Below are 20,794 nucleotides of genomic sequence, written 5' to 3' on the forward strand. Positions count from 1 at the left end.
AGCCTGCTGCTATAACACAATTCCTGAGACTAGGTAATTTATAAGCAATAGAAATCTATTTCTTATTCTAGAGACTGAAAAGTCCACGATCAAGGTGCCAGCAGGTAAGGCCTAGTCTCTGTTTTTATGATGGTGGAAACTGTTTTTATGATGGTGGAAACTGTACGTGGCCCCTTCTTTTTTTTTTTTTTTTTTTTTTTTTGGGGCGCTGGCGGCCCCTTCTTGAAAGCCCTTTTCATAGTAGTGCTGAGCTTTGTAACCTGAACATTTCAGGCCCCACCTCTTAACACTGTTGCTTTGGAGAGTTCCAACACATAAATTTTCAGTACACATTCAGACCACAACACAGTGAGATTCATCACATTGGAAACTGGGTCATGCTGGTTCTAGCCTTATACCCCTTGAGTTAAGGTGAAGGTACACATCCTTCAGCATGGCACCCAAGACTCTACATGACATCCCCCTACCTGCCAGTCTGGCCTCATCTTGCTCTAGTCCTATATAGCTCAGATTAGTTTCCATGACCAACTGCTTGGATTCCCCAGCAATTTCAGGGCCTCCTGCCTGTACTCATTTTCTCTGGCTGGAACACCCTCAGTATTCCTTCATTGGACTAATACACACCCACTTTCCTGCGCTCAGTTCAGGCATCATCTTTAAGAGGCTTCCTCAATCCTCAGTTCCCATGCTGCCCTGGGAACAGTTTGTTGCCTTAATGAGTTATATGGAATTAGCATTTATGTGTCTGCCTTTTCACTAACCTTAAGATATTTAAGGGCCATAACTAGTTTTTAAGTAATTTGAGGGCTTTCAGCACTGAGCACAGTCCCTAGCACATAGAAGGCAGGCAGTTGATTAATTCAACTGATCTGTAATATGTACTGTTGCTGATATATTCTATTTGCAATATATAATATGTTAAAAGACCATTTCCTTGATCACCATTTTATAAATTTTGATGACAAGGACAAATGAATGAAATTCTGATGAAGATGAATAAGACCTCTGGAGGTCATACATCTAATTTTTTGATTAAAATTTTGCATATTTATTTTAGTAGGACCTATTTTTCTAGAAGACAGGGTCTTTTGATCCTGGACCTTTTGACCTTTTGTTCTAAAAAGGAGGGGAGTAGACCCACAAATATATGTTTTGCACTATATTCATCTGTTGGGTACTTAAGAATATACCAGATTTGGCCTTAAAAATAGGCTTGCAGCAATATTTGCCATCTCCCCTTCCATCAATCAATGCTTTTGTATTAAAGACTTTTTGGATCCATTATATGATAGTGCAGAGGGCTGCTCCTTTGAAACTTTGAAGCTTCCTTTGAAGGAAGAAAGAATCTGGCTATACCTGGGCCCTGGTGGAGTTTTCCAACGTTCCCAGGCTGTGTACCCATTAGTCTTGCTTGCTCCTCCCACCTGGCCCAGAAGTAGATCCAGGTACCATCCAAGCCCGCAGCTTCCCTCACCGGGTCACCTGTCCTTAGGTGACTGGCTTGGGCCGGGCCATGGCCCCTCCGGTCTGGCTGCTGCTGGACAGCGCAGCCGGAGTCACGTGTTGGTCTCCTGGCTGCCAGCGGGCCTGGGCCCTCCCCGGGCTGAGGGCAGAGGCCGCGGGATCACGCGCGCCCCGGCGGCCCCGACCAGGCCCAGCCAATGGGCGGGCGGCGCCCGCATGACCCGCGCCGGCGGGAGGGCGTGGGGAGGCAGGCCGGGCGCGCACGCTGCCGGGCCGAATCGCCGCCCCCGCCGCCGCCGGGACGGGAAGTGAGCCGCCGGGGTCCTCAGTACGAGCGAGCCGGTGAGAGGGGCCCGCAGCCGCCCGCACGGGGCGAAGCATGGCGGCCGCCAAGGTAAGTGTCGGCCCGGGCCAGGGCCGCGCCGCTCGGGCGCGCACGTGCCTAGGTTGGTGCACCCCGGGAGAAAAGCGGGTGTCGGGGAGCTGCCCCACCTTGCAGCTGCGGAGGCTGGAGGGGCTGCCTCGCCCTGGCCGTCTGCGGCCCGTGTGGGGACCGAGGTTTGGTCAGAAACTTTGCCAGCAGGACACTCCCACTTGGCCTGGGATGGGAGTCGGTGCCCGGCGGCGCAGTGCCAAGGCCGGCGAGGAGGAGTGGGCGCGATTGGGGTCCCGGTCCCCCCGGGAAGGGCTCAGGGCCAGCCGGGGCCCCCTCGGGCACACGGGGGCTCTCCTGCTCCTGACCCCGGTTGTTGTTGACCCCGGCTTCTTCCAGGGGGCACTGCAAAGCCTTATCCGATTACGTTTCAAGGGCCCCGCCTTCCCGCGGGTGGGGAAGTCACCTTGACTTCCGTTTTGGAAACTGCCTGGGAGACTTGGCCTGCCCTTGCAAGTCTGAAAAGACCAGGAACCCTTCCCCGTCTCTCCTTCCCATCACTCCTCTCTCCCCATCTGACAACATTTACAAACCGGCCTCGGAGCGTTTGAGAATCTTTTTGGAAATGACAAAACAGATTGTCCGGGGAGCCTGTCACTCCTGTGAAGTTCTACTTAAAAGGAATTCTGTGTAATGTGAATCATTCACTAACACAGAGGAAAGGCAGCTCCGACCGCTTGACCTTTCCTCTTTCACCATGTCTTGAAACCTGGTCACCATTTCAGTCTCTTTGGACTGCATTTCAACTTTCCTGGCAGAATACCATATTTAGTCCCAATCACTCGAATCATTGAATATATTGCTTTTAATTTTAAGTTCACGAAGGCAGTCCTTTAATCAAGTCTATACAACTTCTTAGCTCATTTTAAGTGCAGTGAACTTAAATATACTAAACATTTCAAACATTTGTCCTTAATCAAAACTCTGTGATAACCCTCAAGAGAAAAACATGGCCAACACATCATATTCCTATTTATTCAAGCAAACTAATCACATTTGCAATGGAAATTGTAAGCAGACAAATATATTTAAATGCTGTTCTGTGACTTAAGCCTCTCCAGGCTCCCCAAATCTGCAGGCTTCTTCCTTTTCCCAGACTGGGTGGCCTACTTGGCCTCTTTTTTGTAATTACTGAGTTTCATCCTCAGGATTGTGCTCTGATGTGTGTGCTCCTGATTTTGTGTTTGTGTGTGTGTCTGTGTGTGTGTGTGCACTTGCACGTGTGTTTATTTTGAAGCTCCATTAACTCTTAAGCCCAGTAGCCCTTGACTTTTTCTTTCTAGTAAATTTTCATGAAGTTAGAGTCCAAGGATTGGGTGTGAATTGGTTCCCCTGAGAAGGTGGGAGTAAATACCCATTCTTTACTGTTACTTTGTATATCTGTAGGTAAATTAAATCATTTTTACTTTATTTGGAGAGGAAGTAATTGAAGAAACTAAATTGAGTGTGCTTAGAAATTGAGTATTTGACAACTAACATGAAGTAGAATAAGTGACATGGAAATAGGAACTTTCTGGTTGTATTTTTATTAAAATGTCACATCCTAGCAAAAGCAATTGATTTTTAGCCATGTAGTGAGAATTAGAGAAATCGTTTCATTTTTGCTATTTGGGAACCTGTGTTTTTGTTTATTTATTCATTTAATCTCACCTCTTTCCAGGATTTCTAGTGGCTTACCTCATATATACATACATTTAAAATCCAAAAAGACATCAAAATCCAGTCTGAGTAGATGAGAAAGCCAGTACAAAGAGAAAGTAAGATGAAGCCAGGACCAAGGTTAATGGGAAATAAGTATGTGCTCACTAGAGATAGCTAGCTGCATTTTCTGGCGGTGGAAGCAAAGAGGAAATAATCAGAAAGGTCAGTTACTTGGGAGAGAGGTCTCCTAGTACTTCTATCTGAGGACAGTTTCTCCCTGTGTCCTTTTATATGCCATGGGTGAACTGCATTTGAAACTACCTTAGGACCATAAATATACATTTGTGGGTTCCACAAGGTCATTTCTTATGATGTCCCGCATTGTAGCTCAAGGGCAGTGTGGTAAATGTGGTCTTAAAAGGCCTCATAGTGAAGCTGTGCTGGTCTGACCAGGTCCAAGAATACATGTCCCTTGCCAGGTTGTCTTTGGGCACCCTCCTTATGGATTGCTTCTGTCAACTGCTGTTCATACTGGTCTTTCTGAGTTAAAGGCTGTACTCCTTGATTTTTCCTTGGAGTTTAGTTATTCCATGTTGTCAGTCCATTTTATTTTTTATTTTGAGATATGGTTTTGCTAAGTTTCAGAGACTGACTTTGAACTTGTGACTCTCCTGCCTCAGTTTCTTGAGTCACTGGTATTACAGGTGTGTGCTACCCTACCCAGCCTTCTAATAGGCCTCTGAGCTAGATTCTGTCATCCCTGTTCTGCAGGTGAAGACTCTGTAACAATGAGTTTATGTAAGTGGCCTAAGACCTGACAGTCAGGAAGCTGCGGAGCTGGAGTTCAAATCCTACCATTCAGGCTCAGAGTCTGTCCTCTTAGTCTGTGCACATTATTGTCTGCAGGGTAATACAGGCCCTGGAGAGGAGGCTCATGGGAGAGTGTAGGAATCCAAATAGGAGGGACGTTGGGTACCCCCAGATAAACCAGGCTTTATTTAAGGATTGCTTACATAGTGCTTACTGTGTGCTGTGTGTCTTGCCTTACCAAATGCTTCACAAATAATAAATCAGTCTTCATAATACCAAGAAACAAGTGCTTTCTGTTTCTGTCCTCCTCATTTTACAGGTGAGAAACCTGGGTCTAGGGAGGTTCAGTAATGTCTCAAGGTCACTGCAGTGTTTGATAGGTATGGGTTTTCCTTCTTTTCAAGAGGACTTAAATCCCAACAGGGCAGAGATTGTCATATACCTTTTTTACACTGCTCAATTGAGATAGAATTCATATACCATACAGGTTACCCACTTACAGCATACAGTTCATTGGTATTTAGTGTATTCGTAGCGTTGTACAACTGACACCACTGTCATGAACCTTTGTAAAAGTTTTAATCCAGTTTCTGCTACACAAGGTTTGGGCTGCACGTGTAACCTCCACCTTTTTCATGTGATCTCACCTATAATAAAATTCTCCTCTGAGGTTTTTTGTGAAGGTACCTGTGCTTGAGGTAATCAAGGATATTCTTCATGTGGCAGGTTTTCCCCTCCCTTATGGTAAAATAAAATCTGCTAGGTATTCAGTAATATGGTAAAGCAGACCAAATCCACCCCCCACCATCCCCCCGGGGAATGAAGGAAAGAGAGCTTGAGTTCTTTGTACACGACCATGATGGTTATTATGACAAATTTCCATGGTTCCATTAATGTTTGAATTTTAGGGTTTTTTTAATTGTTAGAGCTGGATGGGCACTGGAATTCATATAACGATGGTCTTTACGCTTCCCCCACTTCAGTCCTTCTCCACTTTACCAGGTGAAGAATTGGAGCCCTGGAAACATTTGTAATTGGTCCCAGTTCCCTTGAACTCCTTTGCTTTTCTCACTCTGGTTCCCAGCTGCTGGAATCATCCAGGCAGGTATGAAAGATGCTGATGCCATGGGTCTTACCCACACATTCTGATTGAATCAGAGTTGGGTGTGGCCTGAGCCTCAGCGTTTTTAAAAGTTTGACAACCAGTGATCCAAAGTATTTGCCTCAAGTGATCCTGTGCTGGCTCCCTGGGATAAGAAAGGAATGCAACCAGATAAGTGAGACTAGCAAGAAAAAAATCTCTGGTGTTGTTAATTTAAGGGAAGAATACACAGAAGTCAGGTCAAATTCTCTTCTTCATTGAAAACTTCTTTTCAGTTGTTTTACATGTCCCCTTGGTGCTTAGGCATCACATTTTTACAGTTTTGTAATTACCCTAGAATATAGGCTTTATCACCAAAATCCATTGGAAGTTCCATTTGTCTCTTGGGAAGACTAAGTGGTTTTCTATGATCAAAGTATACCTGGTCTTAGAGCCCTTTCCCTGGCTCCTTCTCCAGTGGTGTGGGATAACTTTGTCCTTGCTCTTATTTGTAGGGATTGATCAACAGTTAGAGGACTGGGCTGGTAAGTGACCAGAGATGCGAGGCAGTGTGTAGTATAAGATAATTAGGGTGAAGGTCTTTTGGGACGTTGAGTTCTCTTAGATTGCCAGAGGAGCAGTGACTCTTTCCCAGTGCTTTTGCCTCTGAGACATTTTGTCCTATGACAAGCCACTGCTTTTGATGAGTTCATATGGGAAGCCAGTCCCCCCTTTGTTTTCACTGACTGTGGGGATCTGGCTTGCTGAACATTGCCCTCCCCTCTCTGCCTGCCTGGTGTCTGCTACCTCATAGGCACTATTCTTCATGTTCTCTTGGTCACTTTAGGAACAGAGAGCTGTGTGAGCCTGTAGTTGTGTGTTGGTCCTGCTGGGAAGGAGGTTGTGCCCTGTTGCATTCATACAGTTCCCTAAGCAAAGTACTTAACAGCAATTGAACTCATGGCATTTTAAACCAGGCCCTCTTACTCTTCCAGGCAACTCATTTAAATGTTGGTTTTGGTCTTAGAATTCTGCTAACTCAGAATTATTCTTGGTGGTTGATTCGTGGAGCCATGGCCTGTTTTGTTGGTTGGAAATGTTTAACAGAGTACTCAGATTCACCTTTTCCTTTGAATGAGTGAAGAAAAGGCTTAGATGGTTCCTTTTGGCTTTCAAGCCTGGCAATATAGCATAATTAGCTGTATTGAAATTCTTAGCAATTCAACCTAAACAAACCACTCTATTTAATGGCTCTTATTAGACTGATAGCTTTGTCTTCATTTCCACATGTAGCCACAGTTTGCATGTTACCCATGAAAACTGTTGACTTGATGAGAGAGTCATATTTCCTGGTACACTTGCTGTTTTGTGATCAGATATCTTTTATATCAGATGTGTGTGGTATAAATTGTAAGAAAATTGTATAAGTAAGCCTGATTTGAGCAGACTCTTTTAGCCCCAGGTGCATGTTTATTAGTTTTTTAGATTTAGACATGATGTGATTTGCATGCCTTCTTTTGAACACTGGTCATAGTTATAGGTGGAGCTGCAGAGCAACCTACTGCCTAGTGTGCTACACCACTTTCTTATCTGGGAAGAGGCTTCCAGAACTAACCCCCCAGTCCCTATCAATAGCTCTGTGTAGTGGGAGAACCCTGGACCAGAAGGTAGGAGAACCCAGGTCATTTCCCACTGCTGCCACTGAGGTTGAGAATTTGGACAAATAATTATCTTTTCTGGGTGCTCTTTGGGAGCCACTCTGTGGGAAACAGGACCATCTGTCACATCTGCAGTGATCACAATAGGAATGACCAAATGTGTCTGTTGGAGTCTGCAGAACATTTCTACTTAACTTCCAATTAGTGGATATAGATATGATTTGACCTACGTGAATGAAACATGGTGTGCTTTGCTAAATAAAGCTCGTGATCTACCATACTGGCTAAGTGGTCTGCCTGGAGACTGGCCATGGGAAGTTTTTGTCCAGGGACTGGTAGCATTGGCTTTACTTGGGAGCTTGTTAGAAATGCAGTGGATCAGGCTCACCCCAGGCCTGTTGCATCAGCAGCTGCATTTTAACAAGATCCCCAGGAGATCCTAAGCACACTTATGTTTGGGGAGTATTGATTTGGAATTCTTGTTACCATGTAATTAAGTGTAACTGCCTTTCTAAAAACAAGGGTACAATACCTTTTGGATTCATTGTAAGTTAGTCCAACTTTTTGTAGAATTAAATACATAGTGACAAAATCCAGTATAAATTTTAGGGTGCTTAAGGCTTCTATCAATTTTACTTTGGAGCCAGGGTATTATTTTAGAACATCTCTGAATTATTATTTAAGGGAATTACTTACGGGTTGTACTCCCCACCCCCTTTTTTTAAAAAGACTCTTCTGTACTTAAAATGCTGCCGATAAACTTCTGCCTATAGGCTTTTTCACCATTTTCTCCCAGAGGTCACCAGTGACCTCACTTCTAACCTGTTAGCCTGTTCTCTTCATTTCTGGCCTCCTGGGACTGTGTTCTTCTCACCCCTTTCTTTCCTGAACTCCCACCATCAGCTTCCATGATAAATCCTTTCATAGTTGACCTCTTACCTCTCATATTACTCCTTTATTCTAATTTGCAGGCTTCTCTTCATCCTTCTGCCTCCCCTGGAATGTTGGTATCCCCCAAAGCTCTGCCCTTGTCCCTCTAGCTCCTGTGGTGACACCTGCCTTCTGAGTGGTGATGGTGGCCTGCCTCAGCCAGGGCAGCTCTTTTGATTTTCAAGTGGAATTTTCCAATGTTTGTTGCAAGTGTCAGCATATCTGTCTCAAAGATATTCCACATTCTGCTCATCTAGAACTAAATGCACCATCTTAATTCCTTACTGTCAGCCTGAAACTTAACTTTCTCACTGAAGTTTTTGGTTAGTTCAATATAGGCAGCTAGGAGAGACACTACAGGAATTTGGATGTAGGGAAAGCGTGGGTCAGTGAAGCCCCTTTATTTTCCTGGAGCACGTGCATCCTGCCTTTTCTGTTGCACTTCAGATCCTCATGACTAGTTAGTTGTGTCTTCTCAGTAGCTTCCACTCAGGTCTTCTTGCCTTTGGTTTCTCCCTCTCCATTCTGCCCAGAACTGCCAAAGGAGTCTTCTAAGCTATGCTTTTGTCACCATGATAATAGCAGTACTGTGTTCACAGGTACAACACTGAACAGTTTTAAAAAATGCATTCAGTATGTAGTTGACCCTACCTTTTTGTCAGCCTCTGTTTTAAGCGCTGGGCTTCCAAAAACGAGGAAGCTACTGAACTTACTTTCAAGAGCTCACAGTCTATATAGGGAGTAAGGTAATCAGATAATATAAAGATCAGAGTTCCATTGTTCGATCTTTATAATCATTTGTGAGGGGAAGCCTTCATAATGTCATTTGGTAAGGAATTTAAGACCTAGGAAGGTTATACAAATGATAATAACTTTAGCTTATTTTTACGTGACACTTTAAAAGCCAGGGACTGTTCTAGGCATTCTGTATTATAATCAAATAATTTAATCTTCATAATAATCCTGTGACATATAAGTTGCTGCATTATACAAATGGGGAAACTCAACTATACAGAAGAGTTAAGTTCCATGAGACTCAGAGAAACTAAGTAACCAGTCCAAGGTCACACAGCTTATAAGGGGCACAACCATGGTTTGAGTGTGTGTAGCTTGACTCAAGAACCCATGCATATGACCATTGTGCAACACTGCCCTCTTTAATTTACCTTGCTACTTAGCGTGGCTTCTGATACCAATAAAATAAAATTTATTATTATTATTATTATTATTGGTACTGGGGATTGAACCCATGGTACTCTACCACTGAGCCACATCTCCAGTCATTTTTATTTTCTATTTGCACAGGGTCTCACTAAATAGCTGAGGCTGACTTTAAACTTGCAATCCTCCTGCCTCAGATGCTCAAGTTGCTGTGATTATAGGTGTGCATCACCATGCTCAGCTTAAATAAAATTTAAACTCTTAGAAAGCTATACTCCACCTTGGTACTGGGCTGTATATTAATACTTTTTGGAGGAGGGGGTACCAGGGATTGAACTCAGGTGCACTAGACCACGGAACCACATCCCCAGCCCTATTTTGTATTTTATTTAGAGACAGGGTCTCACTGAGTTGCTTAGGGCCTCGCTTTTGCTGAGGTTGACTTTGAACTCTTGGTCCTCCTGCTTTGACTTCCCAAGCCACTGGGATTACAGGCTTGTACCACTTCGCCTGACTGTATATTAATACTTTTAATTTAATACTTCTCCAATATCACCTCACACTTGTTCCCTTCTCATCCTTCACAGTGTTTTTAGGGGAAATAGCCAATCCTTGTTCAAATTCCTTTCCATAAAGCCATGGCTACAGAGTAGCAAGAAAAACATGGGAGCTTGCTTATTTATTTGTTTATTTGGCTTAGAGCTCAGCTAGAGATAGGAATGTGTCCTGGAATTTCTCTGTAGTGTTAGGCAGATTTTGTTAAAAGTTCTTCCCATTAGTTTTTGGAAGGGGTCTTGATGCTATTTCCCAGTTTCCTTAAGTCCAGTAAAGATGTTCAACCCAGGTCCTGATTTACAGTTTGCACAATGGGGTTGTTGTACTCAGGATTCAGACATACTGCGCACACGGCCTCTGTTAGAAGGCCTTTTTCATCTTGTCAATCCTTAGTTCTCCCCTCTTTTATTGCTTCCTTTTTCTTGCAGTTTATTTGATGAAGGAATTGAGTTGTCTTTCCTGTAATTTCCCACAGTTTGGATTTTGCTGCTTGCACCTTTGTCATGTTGCTCTGTCCTCTGCCTTTCCTGCCAAGGAAAGACCTAGATAGACCTAGAAGTTTTATCAAATTAGGGACTTAGTTTTTGTTTTTGGCTAGAATACTTCCTAGGTGGTGCTGGGTGCTCTGTAAGGTTACTGGGTAATTGGCTGTGGCCGCTCACATTGGGAGGCATAGCATTTTCTGTTGTTTCTGTGATCTTATGTTTGATCAGTGGGTTCTGATGTTGTCATTTGGGTCTACCAACTTTTTGCGTAATGGTTTATTTTATTTGACCAAGTTTGAATATTAACAGTTGTTCTCTGTGGAACATTAGAAGTGATTTGCATTCTTTCTTTGCATACACTTATATGTACACATGTGTATTTTATGTATTTATGGGTATATATTCACACATGAGCATACCATACTGTAATTCTTAGAAAAAATGACTATTAAAAACCATTTGGATATTAATTAATTACAAGAGTTTGTGTTTGGGATGATAAAATGGGTAGTGGTGATGGTCATATAACATTTTTAATATTCTTAATGTCACTGAATTGACTTCTTAAAAATGGTTAAAATGGTAAATTTTATGTGTTTATCAAAATTTGTTTCTACAAATCAATTGGAAATGCATTTTAACAAATTGGAAATTAAAAAAAAAAACACCCAAATTCATAATGAGTGATTATTGCCACTGTCCACAGGAGTCTCAGTGCAGTGGAGGGCAGAAAGATGCTTTCTTTGTTGAAGAGTCATCTGTAGGTGAAAGGAATACTAGAATTAGAAAAAGGAGGAAAAATTCATTTTGCAACTTGGTAGTAATTATGGATTCAGGCAAGGATTGTCAATAAATGCTAAAACCCTTTGGTAAAAGATTGTTAGAATTCCCATTGTCTCAATGTATCTCCCTGTAAATTACTTACTACTTGCAAAGGGAAGGAGGTACCTTTACAATGGAGAGACCTGCTTTGACCAAGTTGCCATGAACAAGATGTCTACTGTAACTCTTGATAAGATGCAGTGGAAGGTATACAGCAGGACTTGAGGAGCGTTCTTTCCAACATTATGTAATCTGGACCTAATCAGGAGGAAACATCTGGACAGTGCAGAAAGCGAGACCTTTTCTGAGACTCTGACCTGACCTAAAAAATGTCAAGTTATGAATGAAAAGGACTGAGTTTAAGGAGACACCCAAAGAGACATGAGGACTAGATGTAATGCTTGAACCTGGAAACCAAACAAATGAAGGAATGAAAGAAATAATAGGTCCAGGTGGACCAGCTCTGTATAAAGCGACATTGTATTAGTTTGATAAGGTTTCTACAACAAAGTACCAAAGACAGGGTGGCTTAAACGTAGCAGGAGTTTGTTTCTTCATAATTCTGAGATTAAGATCCAGGCAGGGCGAGTTTCTTCTGAGGCCTCTCTCCTTTGCTTGTCACTGGATGTCTTTCTTTTTCCTGTGTGTTCATGTGCTTCTGTCTATATCTGTATCCTAATTTCTAGTTCTAATAAGGACATTAGTCATATTGAGCAGGGTCCCCCCTACTGATTTCAATTTAATAACCTCTTGAAATACCCTTCACATATGATAAATCACATTCTGAGGTGCTGAGTTAGGACTTCATCTTATGAATTTGGGGAACACAATTCAATTCTTACCAAATATTGAATATTTTAAATTGTCTTGATTAAGATAATGATGTTGAGGTTTTGAAGGAGATTGGCCCTTGCTCTTTCTTTCATTTTATGTTTCCTGCTAGATTTTAAGTTCCTGTAGTCGGGGACCTTCTCTAAACTCAGATAATCCTTAAAATAGCTGTTCCATAGCATTTGGACACTATTGTTCCAATTTGGCGTGCCAACCTGTGGCAAAGTGAAAGGGGAAAAAGTTTTTCTATTGCATTTTTATGGTTTGTTGGAGATTTTTTTTCTTTTTTCTAATAAACTACTTACCCAATCCCCTCCACCCACCAAAATAAGTCACTTGAAAATGTTTGAGAAGTTGCTCGTGTCACTGGTAATCTCTAAGTGCATGCTATGGAGAGTCAGCTGCTGAGCAGACCTTGGCGGAGGGTTAAGCCCAAGGTAGGTGATTCTCTGACCACAGAATGACTGCTTCAAAAGGAGGTGCCTATAGAAATACTTTCCCTTTTGATTAAGAAATCCCTGGTAGACTTCCTCAACAGGACTCCCATAGCACAAGAAATAAAAGCAAGAATCAATAACTGGGATAGATTCAAACTAAAAAGCTTTCTCTCAGCAAAGGAAACTATCAGCAATGCAAAGAAAGAGCCTACAGAGTGGGAGAAAATCTTTGCCAATCATACTTCAGATAGAGCGCTAATCTCCAGAATCTATAAAGAACTCAAAAAACTCTACACCAAGAATGTAAATAATCCAACTGACAGATGGGCTAAGGAAATGAATAGACACTTCACAGAAGAAGATCTACAAGCAATCAACAAACATATGGAAAAATGTTCAACATCTCTAGTAATAAGAGAAATGCAAATCAAAACCACCCTAAGATTCCATCTCACCCCAATTAGAATGGCGATTATCAAGAATACAAGCAACAACAGGTGTTGGCGAGGATGTGGGGAGAAAGGTACACTCTTACATTGCTGGTGGGGCTGCAAATTAGTGCAGCCACTCTGGAAAGCAGTGTGGAGATTCCTTAGAAAACTTGGAATGGAAACACCATTTGACCCAGCTATCCCACTCCTTGGCCTATACCCAAAGGACTTAAAATCAGCATATTACAGAGATACAGCCACATCAATGTTCATAGCTGCTCAGTTCACAATAGCCAGATTGTGGAACCAACCTAGATGTCCTTCAATTGATGAATGGATAAAGAAACTGTGGTATATATATACAATGGAATATTACTCAGCCATAAAGAATGATAAAATTATGGCATTTGCAGGCACATGGATGAAACTGGAGAATATCATGCTAAGTGAGATAAGCCAATCTCAAAAAACCAAAGGAAGAATGATATCGCTAATAAGTGGATGATGACACATAATGGGGGGTGGGAAGGGTTAGTGTTGGGGTTGGAGTTGGGTTTAGGGAGGGGGGCAAGAATGGAGGAAGGAAGGACTGTATAGATGAAGGGGAAGGGTGGGAGGGGAGGGGGGGAAGGGAAAAAAATGGCAGAATGAATCGAGCAACATTACCCTATGTAAATTTATGATTACACAAATGGTATGCCTTTACGCCATGTACAGACAAACAACATGTATCCCATTTGTTTACAATAAAAAAAAAAAAAAAAAAAAAATCCCTGGTACCTTAAAAAAAAAAAAAAAAAACTAAAAAGAAAGCCCAGCTACATTAGAGGGCAAAATTCCCAGTAAGTCCAAACAGTGTGTCCATTGTAGCTATTTCAGACCAGCCAGTCCCAAGAGTATGCTGGGTCATCAGGTGGCTTGAAAGAAGACTGGTGATCTCAGGTCTCTGACTTTGCTCTGCCCACTGGCAAAGGATTTCATTCACTTCTGAGGAGCCACACACTTGTTTTCTTGCCAGTTGTTGTAGACTCAGTCGGAGGATTGCACCTTCTTATTGTCTCCCATCTCAATTCCTGAAGTAAAAGCTCAGTCCCCTCTTTTCACAGTGTCTCATGGAGATTTTGGTTGGTCCATGTTTCGTGTTTAGTAGCAGCTTGAGTAGAGTCTAACTGTGACCTTTGCCTGATTTTCCATTGGGCATTGATTCCCGCCCCCCCCCCCCCCAAAAAGGACTTTTAAATTAAGAACCTTGCCCCTTTGCCCCATCTGTTTGCACTTGGGTTTTTCTTTGGTGGTTTGATGTTTAACTGGTTCATATTCACTTTATATTCATCAGTCTTTTCCTTTATGGCTTTTGGGTTACATGTCATATTTAAGACCATCTTCCTGACTTACCATGATATCAGAAATCACTCAAATGTTTTTCTGATACTTTTTAGACTCCTTCTTTGTAGTACTTTTTAGAATCCTTCCCCTCTCTCCCCACTCTTCTCCTGTCTAGCTCTCCCCCTCCCTTTTCTGATGAAAGGTAGGGAAGAGGTTCAGTTTTTGTTTTTGTTCAGTCCTAGAGTTCATGAACCTTCACTAGTGCCACATCATCAGCCAGCCTGCCCTACTGCCATTCAGACTGAATCTGCTGGTTCAGAGTCTTAAGAGAAAATCACATCAGCTCAGAAGGCCCAGAAATCCTCTCCCAGAGCTCAGGTATCCCCTGCTTACTAAGCTGGGCTGCTCTGACTGGGGAGAGGATGCCAGTGTCTGGGAAGCCAGGCGCTGCGAGATTCTGTCCCAGGTTATGTGTTTTCATTCAGTCCTGATCCTCTTTTTCTTTTTTAATCATGAGAAAAGCAAGAGATGATGGAGTTGGTTAGCAATATCAGAATTTAAATGTCTCTTTGCAAAACCCATGAAATTGTTGCAAGTAATACTTATGAAGAGACTGTCTTTAGAGAATCTAGAAAATCTTCCTGGAGGAAGATGCATTTGACTTAGTTCTTCAAAGAGTAATAGCATTTTAAAAACTACTTGTTATGGAAGTTTTCCATCATGTGCAAAAATGAAATAGTGTAGCAAATCCCTGTTTCACTATCTAGCCAGTAGTAATTATTAATTTAGGGACAAAAATACTGTTTTACTTGTAACATATTCTGCCCCACCATTTTTTTCAAAGCAAACCCCAGGCATCATATCTTTATGTATAAGAATTTTAGTATATAACCCTAAATAAAATTTCTTAAAAATAGCATCATAATATCACTATCGTACCTTAAAAAATCACAGTAATTATTCAACATCTTCAAATATCTATTCTATACACATTTTATACATTTCCCTTATTGTATTAGAATTTTTAAATTATTTTTTAATTATAATATAAATAAGGCCCATTTTATATCATAGTTGGTTGATGTGTATTGGTTTTCTTTTATCTCTGACTTCTCTTACTTTCTCAATCTCAGACTCTCTCTTTTTTCCTTTGAAAGGCAGTGTCACTTCATTGTTGAAACCATGGATTTGTGTTCATGTTACGGATCTGCTACTTACTGTGTAACTTGAGCAAGTTACTCAACCTGTCTATATTTCAGTTTCCTCATCTGTCAAGGGTTGTAGTTGCACCTACTTTTTGGAATGGCTGGAGGCCCAGTGTGCTAATGTTTGCAAAGCTTAGAGCAGAGCCTGTGGCATAGTATGCTTTGTAGCAGTGTTAGCTATGGACTCTGAGTTGTAATGCTTCAAGGCATTCCATTAGTCCCTGGGCTCAGGAGGAGAATACAGGAGAGCTCAGCCAGGGGAAATGGTGCCTTGTTGGGCTCCTTTTCTTCTTTTTCTTCCTTCTGTGTTCTTGACTATGCTTCAGTTAGATGAGTTTGCTACTTAGCAGAATTTGGAACAGGTAAGATATTATTTAGTAGAAGCAACTTCTTTATTGTCATTTCTGGTTTTCTCTTTCTCTGTATTTATTAAGTTAACTATTCTCCCTGGAAGCCATTTTAACTTTTTATGGCATTATCTGGGCTCTAGCAACTTGTGATCTCCTAAGTAGAGCCTTTCAGCACTTTATAAATATGTCATATACTTTTTATATTCCTTTGTTCCCCACCAGGAACATACATCCCAGTCTTCAGAACAGCACAATCAGTTTTTATTCATTTAAGAAGCAGTAGTAATTTGACACTTGCTAATATGTAACAAATTATATTGGGAGCCGTAATTACAATTGCAGCTGGTTCCTAATTATACTGTAACCTTGATGGTTTAAAAAAATTGAGACTAAGTTCAGCATATAATACTGGAAAGTAATATTCTACATTAGGCAGGTCTGCCTTCTATTGAACCATGAGCATTTATGAATCATAATGCCAAATCAAAAAGACTTTTAAATTGGTTTCAGTTACAATGTTGTCCAGTGGCATGATTCATCAGGATAGCTTTAAACTATCCTTGCCAAACTCTGGGCACATCGTCCATATATTATAATTAGCATCCAGATGATATGCACTCTGGGGTTGTTTCTGGGTCTGATTTAGGAGTAATCATTGAAGACTCTGAAATACTTCAGCTCTCCCATCTAAAAACAAGAATGTTAGTGACTCTTCACCTGAAAGAGTAATGTTTAAGATCAGCTATAAAACCTTCAGCAGCAGACCTGGCATAGAGTTAAGGGCCCAGTATAATCATTGAAGACTCTGAAATACTTCAGCTCTCCCATCTAAAAACAAGAATGTTAGTGACTCTTCACCTGAAAGAGTAATGTTTAAGATCAGCTATAAAACCTTCAGCAGCAGACCTGGCATAGAGTTAAGGGCCCAGTAAAAGTTAGCTGGTCACTGGTGTTGCTATAACTGATAATTAACAATACAACTCAAGACTTCACCTCTGTGGCCCCCAACTCCAGCAGAATTGTGATTGTAGTTCTTCCACCCCTGTCCCTTGTGAAAGTGTGTGTCATCATCGATAAGTCAGCCCTTCTGCCTGGGCGGGGTCTCTGGTTTATTGAGGTTGTCTCAGAGCCTAGCCCTGGCCTGGAGCCCTGAAGCCTTCCCCTAGGAGTTGTGCTGCATGAGTGGGCAGTAGATTTTTGCTTCCTGAGGCAGCAGTTGTTGACTGAAGGGGAGGGAGGTTTTCCCCCCTAGCGGATATTTTTTGATGTCTGGAAACATTTTTTTGGTCATCCTAGCCTGGTGGGTGTAGGCTGCCCCTGGCATCTAGTGGTTAGAGGCCACGATGCTGCTCGACACACTACTGATACTGCAACGAAGAGTGATCCCTGGACCCTCCACAGAGGTTGCAAAGTAATGGTCTAAGGCAGCCTGACTGCCTGGACTGTGACCCTGTGGAAAAGGCAGGACCTGGGACAGATAATCTGTTTCTGATCTGCAGTTTTCTCACCTGTAACAAAAAAAGAATACTACCTGCTTCAAGGGTTCATTAAAAAGATAGGGAGATTATGCAGGCATGTGTCCAGTGCCTCTGCCTAACCAAGTTCATTTTCACGGCTCTGGTGACCCATTGTGCTCTGACCAGCTTTTCTGTGTTGGAGGAGTTCCCGGTTTCCTTTCTCTAATTAGGACTCAGAACTCAGTGCCCATCTTTCCTTGGAGGCAGGACCTAGGTTCTGCTCCTCAGACACTCACAGGTAAGATTTCAGTTAGGAAGAGGGCACCGTGGGAGCCAGGTGGTGTGTGCTGTTTTCACTGCAGTTGATCTGATAGGCAGCCAGAGTGGCCTGAGTTTTGGTGTAGAAATTGAGGTGGATTTCTTACCAAGCCATTGTGGGGTAGTTTGGGGCATCATTAATGGACCATCCACTTCAGGCTGATTCTCCAGACCTAAAAGACCCTGGTCATCCCATAGCATTTTAATATACTCTCCTTTGTTGCCTATTTCTAAGTTCAGTATATGTTGGACCTACTTGCCTTCCATTCATATTTAGAATTAGAAATTCCATATAGTCTTGTTCTTGACTTAACTTAGATTTCATTATCATTTTGTCCATCATATAAATGAAGAAACTAAAACTCAGATATAAAGTTTGCCCAAGGTCACCATGTTAGCAGCACAGCCGGGCCATACATCTTTCCTGTAGACCTGCTGCTGTCTGCTGATATCAGTGGGAGCAAGTGTCTCTGTCTCTGTAAGGAGCTGAGACTATAAACAGAAAAATATGTCTATTTTGGAAAAGGAACACACTGCCTTTTATCTGACTTTTCCTCCTGGGGACTTTGCTGGCATGCTAGCTGTAGCTTAGTGATAATAATAGTGGCATCCAAAACTAGTGTGTTTAGAACTTATTAAGCAAGACCACAGCTAAAACACCACCATTCATTTCTTAACTATTATACTCTTCTTAATATCAGACTTTTAATGATGATGGTTTTACAGTTGTTTAATGTTTGTCTACAACAGAACAGAGCAAAAGCCAACATACGTCACAACCAACTGAATGTTCTGATAAACATCTCCAGCACCCCTGAAATGACCTGCTTGTGTAATTACTCATGGGTTAACATGTGGCGCCTGATGCTTTATAAGTCAACTGTTGAATGATATGAACTTTAGAGGTTTGATTGCACAGAAATGTTGTGGTTTGAAGAATGCTTAACACGGCATCTTGTATGTATACTAATTTATACTTCAGTAACTTTTTGCATAATTACTGGTCTTCATTTATTAGAAATTAGGAAAACTAGCATAAGGGATGAATGATTTAGTGGTTTCAATAAAAAATGTTATTTTCTTAAATTTAGTAAGACACCTCTTTCTTCCCTCAAGTTAATGGCAACCGTGTGGTTTTTAGGGAATTCCAAACTTTCTTTTGCAATTACAGATTGTATCAGTCAAGGTTCACTTGCAGAGAACAGAATCTACTCTAGCTGGTTTAAGCAGAGGAAGATTTATTACAGGGTATTAAATGGCTCACAGAATTTGTTGGGAAGGTGAAGAAACAGACTTGAGGTTGAGCTCTCAGGAATGACTTCCAGAGCCTCACAGCAGAGCAGGCCACCAAGGGAGCAGTGTCGTCCTGTGCAGTCAGGATACTGCCTGCCAACTGGGGGATATTTCAGGACCATGCTGCCACTGCTGTGAGAAGGCAGGAAGGTGCCCCGGAAAACCCAGACTCTTCCAATGATGGTGCCTGCTGGCAGAAACAGCAGGAGTATGGCCCCTCACTTACAAATCTTTGCCTTTCAGTTCTGACCCCATTTTGTCTGACTGATGGTACCTGGGCCTCCTAGCTGCAAGGGAGTCTGGAAAGAGACCTTTCTAGTCTCTGCAGTACAGGAAGCTGGAGAAGGAGGGTGAACCCCAGCTGCTTGGTTATTGGGTCCTACCTGAGAACACCTTTCAGTGGGATTCAGGTCCACCTACACTTGGTTACTCAGGTGTGGAGGGTATGAAGAAATGTTTCTCCCCGTCCCCCCCTCTTTTCTTGTCACTGCATGTTGCTTACACACACGCACAATAGCCTGCTTTTGATAAACTGTCTCTTCAGGTTTTTAATCTCATATCTCAGGTAAATAATTATGACATGGAATTTTCTATGTAAGCCTGTGCTTCTTTTGACTTACAGACTTTTCTGGTTTGGGAAGAGGACTGGGAAAATCCTGCAAAGGGAAGGCTCCACTGGTGACTAGCAGTAGAGGCTGGGACCTTGGATTCTAAACCTATGGCTTTCCTCCCATTCACACGTTATAATCTTATGGGGGTGCTTTAAAGATACTCATTCCCGAGATTTCAATTCTATCCCCCTTGGTTACTCTTCTGGTTTTGAGATGGACTGAGAACCTGAGTCCTAATCAAAACTTTAGAACTGGCTATTATGTAACACGATGGTTCCTTATCTTCCACCATGTCAGGACCATCTGGAGGGCTTGGGAACCTCCAGACTGCTGGGCCCCACTCCCAGAGTTTCTGATTTCATAGGTCTGGGGCAGAGAATGAGAATTTGCATCTTTAAAGTTCTTGGTGATAACTGGCACTGGTGATACCAGTCCTTTATTTTAAGAACCAGCTGTCTGAAGGGAGCTCCCTATTTTAATTGTAAATATCTGGCTTTTTACTTACCTAGAATCAACTCTCAGTCAACACTTATGGAGTGTCTGCTTAGCTTCCCTTCTTTGCCAAGTCTGGGATGGTCTGAGAAATAAGAAGCCTTCAGGGAGACCAGGGTCTCACATCTCCAGAGCATTCCATTGTGAGAGGAGAGCCCTGCTTTTCTCTGCATTTCACTTAGATTTTTCAAATGAGTCCCTTATCTTACGTAGGCTTTCAAATATCCTTCCCCACTGCTCATGGTTAGACCTAACAACTATTTGGAGAGAACAATTCTGTACCACTGTGATTTGTTAATGAGCTTGCAACTGTGACTTGATTCCAGGATAAGAAAGCCAATTGTAAATATATTCCTGCATGTGGAAATATCTTCCTAGCAAGCCTCTATCTTTGGCTGCTCTAATTCCTATTAGAATGAGAGTAAATTTATTTGTACTGGAAGATCTCTTTCTGGTTCTTCTTGTCGTATTTCCCTCCTCCTCTTATCTGCCGTTAAAAAAACAGGTTATTAAAGTTGTGTTATTGGCTGTTTTTTCTTTTAAATTCTAAGATACCTAGCTTACATTTTGCAAATGCTATTGATAACCTGTTCACCTAGGTGTAGCTAGTGTTTATCTTGTCAAAAAACTTTCCAGATTTAGTGATCCTCAAATTTGCCCCTTGGATTATTGATTCATGGAATTGACCTGAAATTTCCATTCTAAAGTTGAATAATGGTAGACTTTCCCCTCTTTATGCGAGAAACATTAGTGCACAGAGTTTTTCCTATTGTAACAATGCCTTCATCTCTTTTTAGTTTAGAATTGTTATGTTATCTGACTGTATAAAATTCTCTATTATGCTGATTTAAATACCAAGTAATATTTCATAGTCATATGCAAAGAACTGTTTTCCTTCTTAGTAATTTACTAATTATGTTTGAAAATCAGTTTATTTAAAATTATTGGCAAAAAATTATTGTTTTAATGTTGGAATCTATTGCAAAGTCAGAAGTATAGCAAT

The 20,794-nt window shown here is 41.8% G+C and overlaps 1 protein-coding gene across 1 annotated transcript in view; it reads left to right on the forward strand.

The window, feature by feature from the left end:
• Nucleotides 1-1,622: 1,622 nt before the first annotated feature.
• Nucleotides 1,623-20,794, forward strand: part of Slc25a13 (solute carrier family 25 member 13) — a 179,503-nt gene continuing 160,331 nt past the window's right edge. The window contains exon 1 of the mRNA XM_047560964.1: nt 1,623-1,858. Coding sequence (XP_047416920.1) covers nt 1,844-1,858 — 15 coding nt within the window. The 5' untranslated portion in view covers nt 1,623-1,843. The remainder of the gene's footprint in view (nt 1,859-20,794) is intronic.

This window comes from Sciurus carolinensis, chromosome 8, assembly GCF_902686445.1.
Source record: "Sciurus carolinensis chromosome 8, mSciCar1.2, whole genome shotgun sequence".
NCBI classification, from domain to species: Eukaryota; Metazoa; Chordata; class Mammalia; order Rodentia; family Sciuridae; genus Sciurus; species Sciurus carolinensis.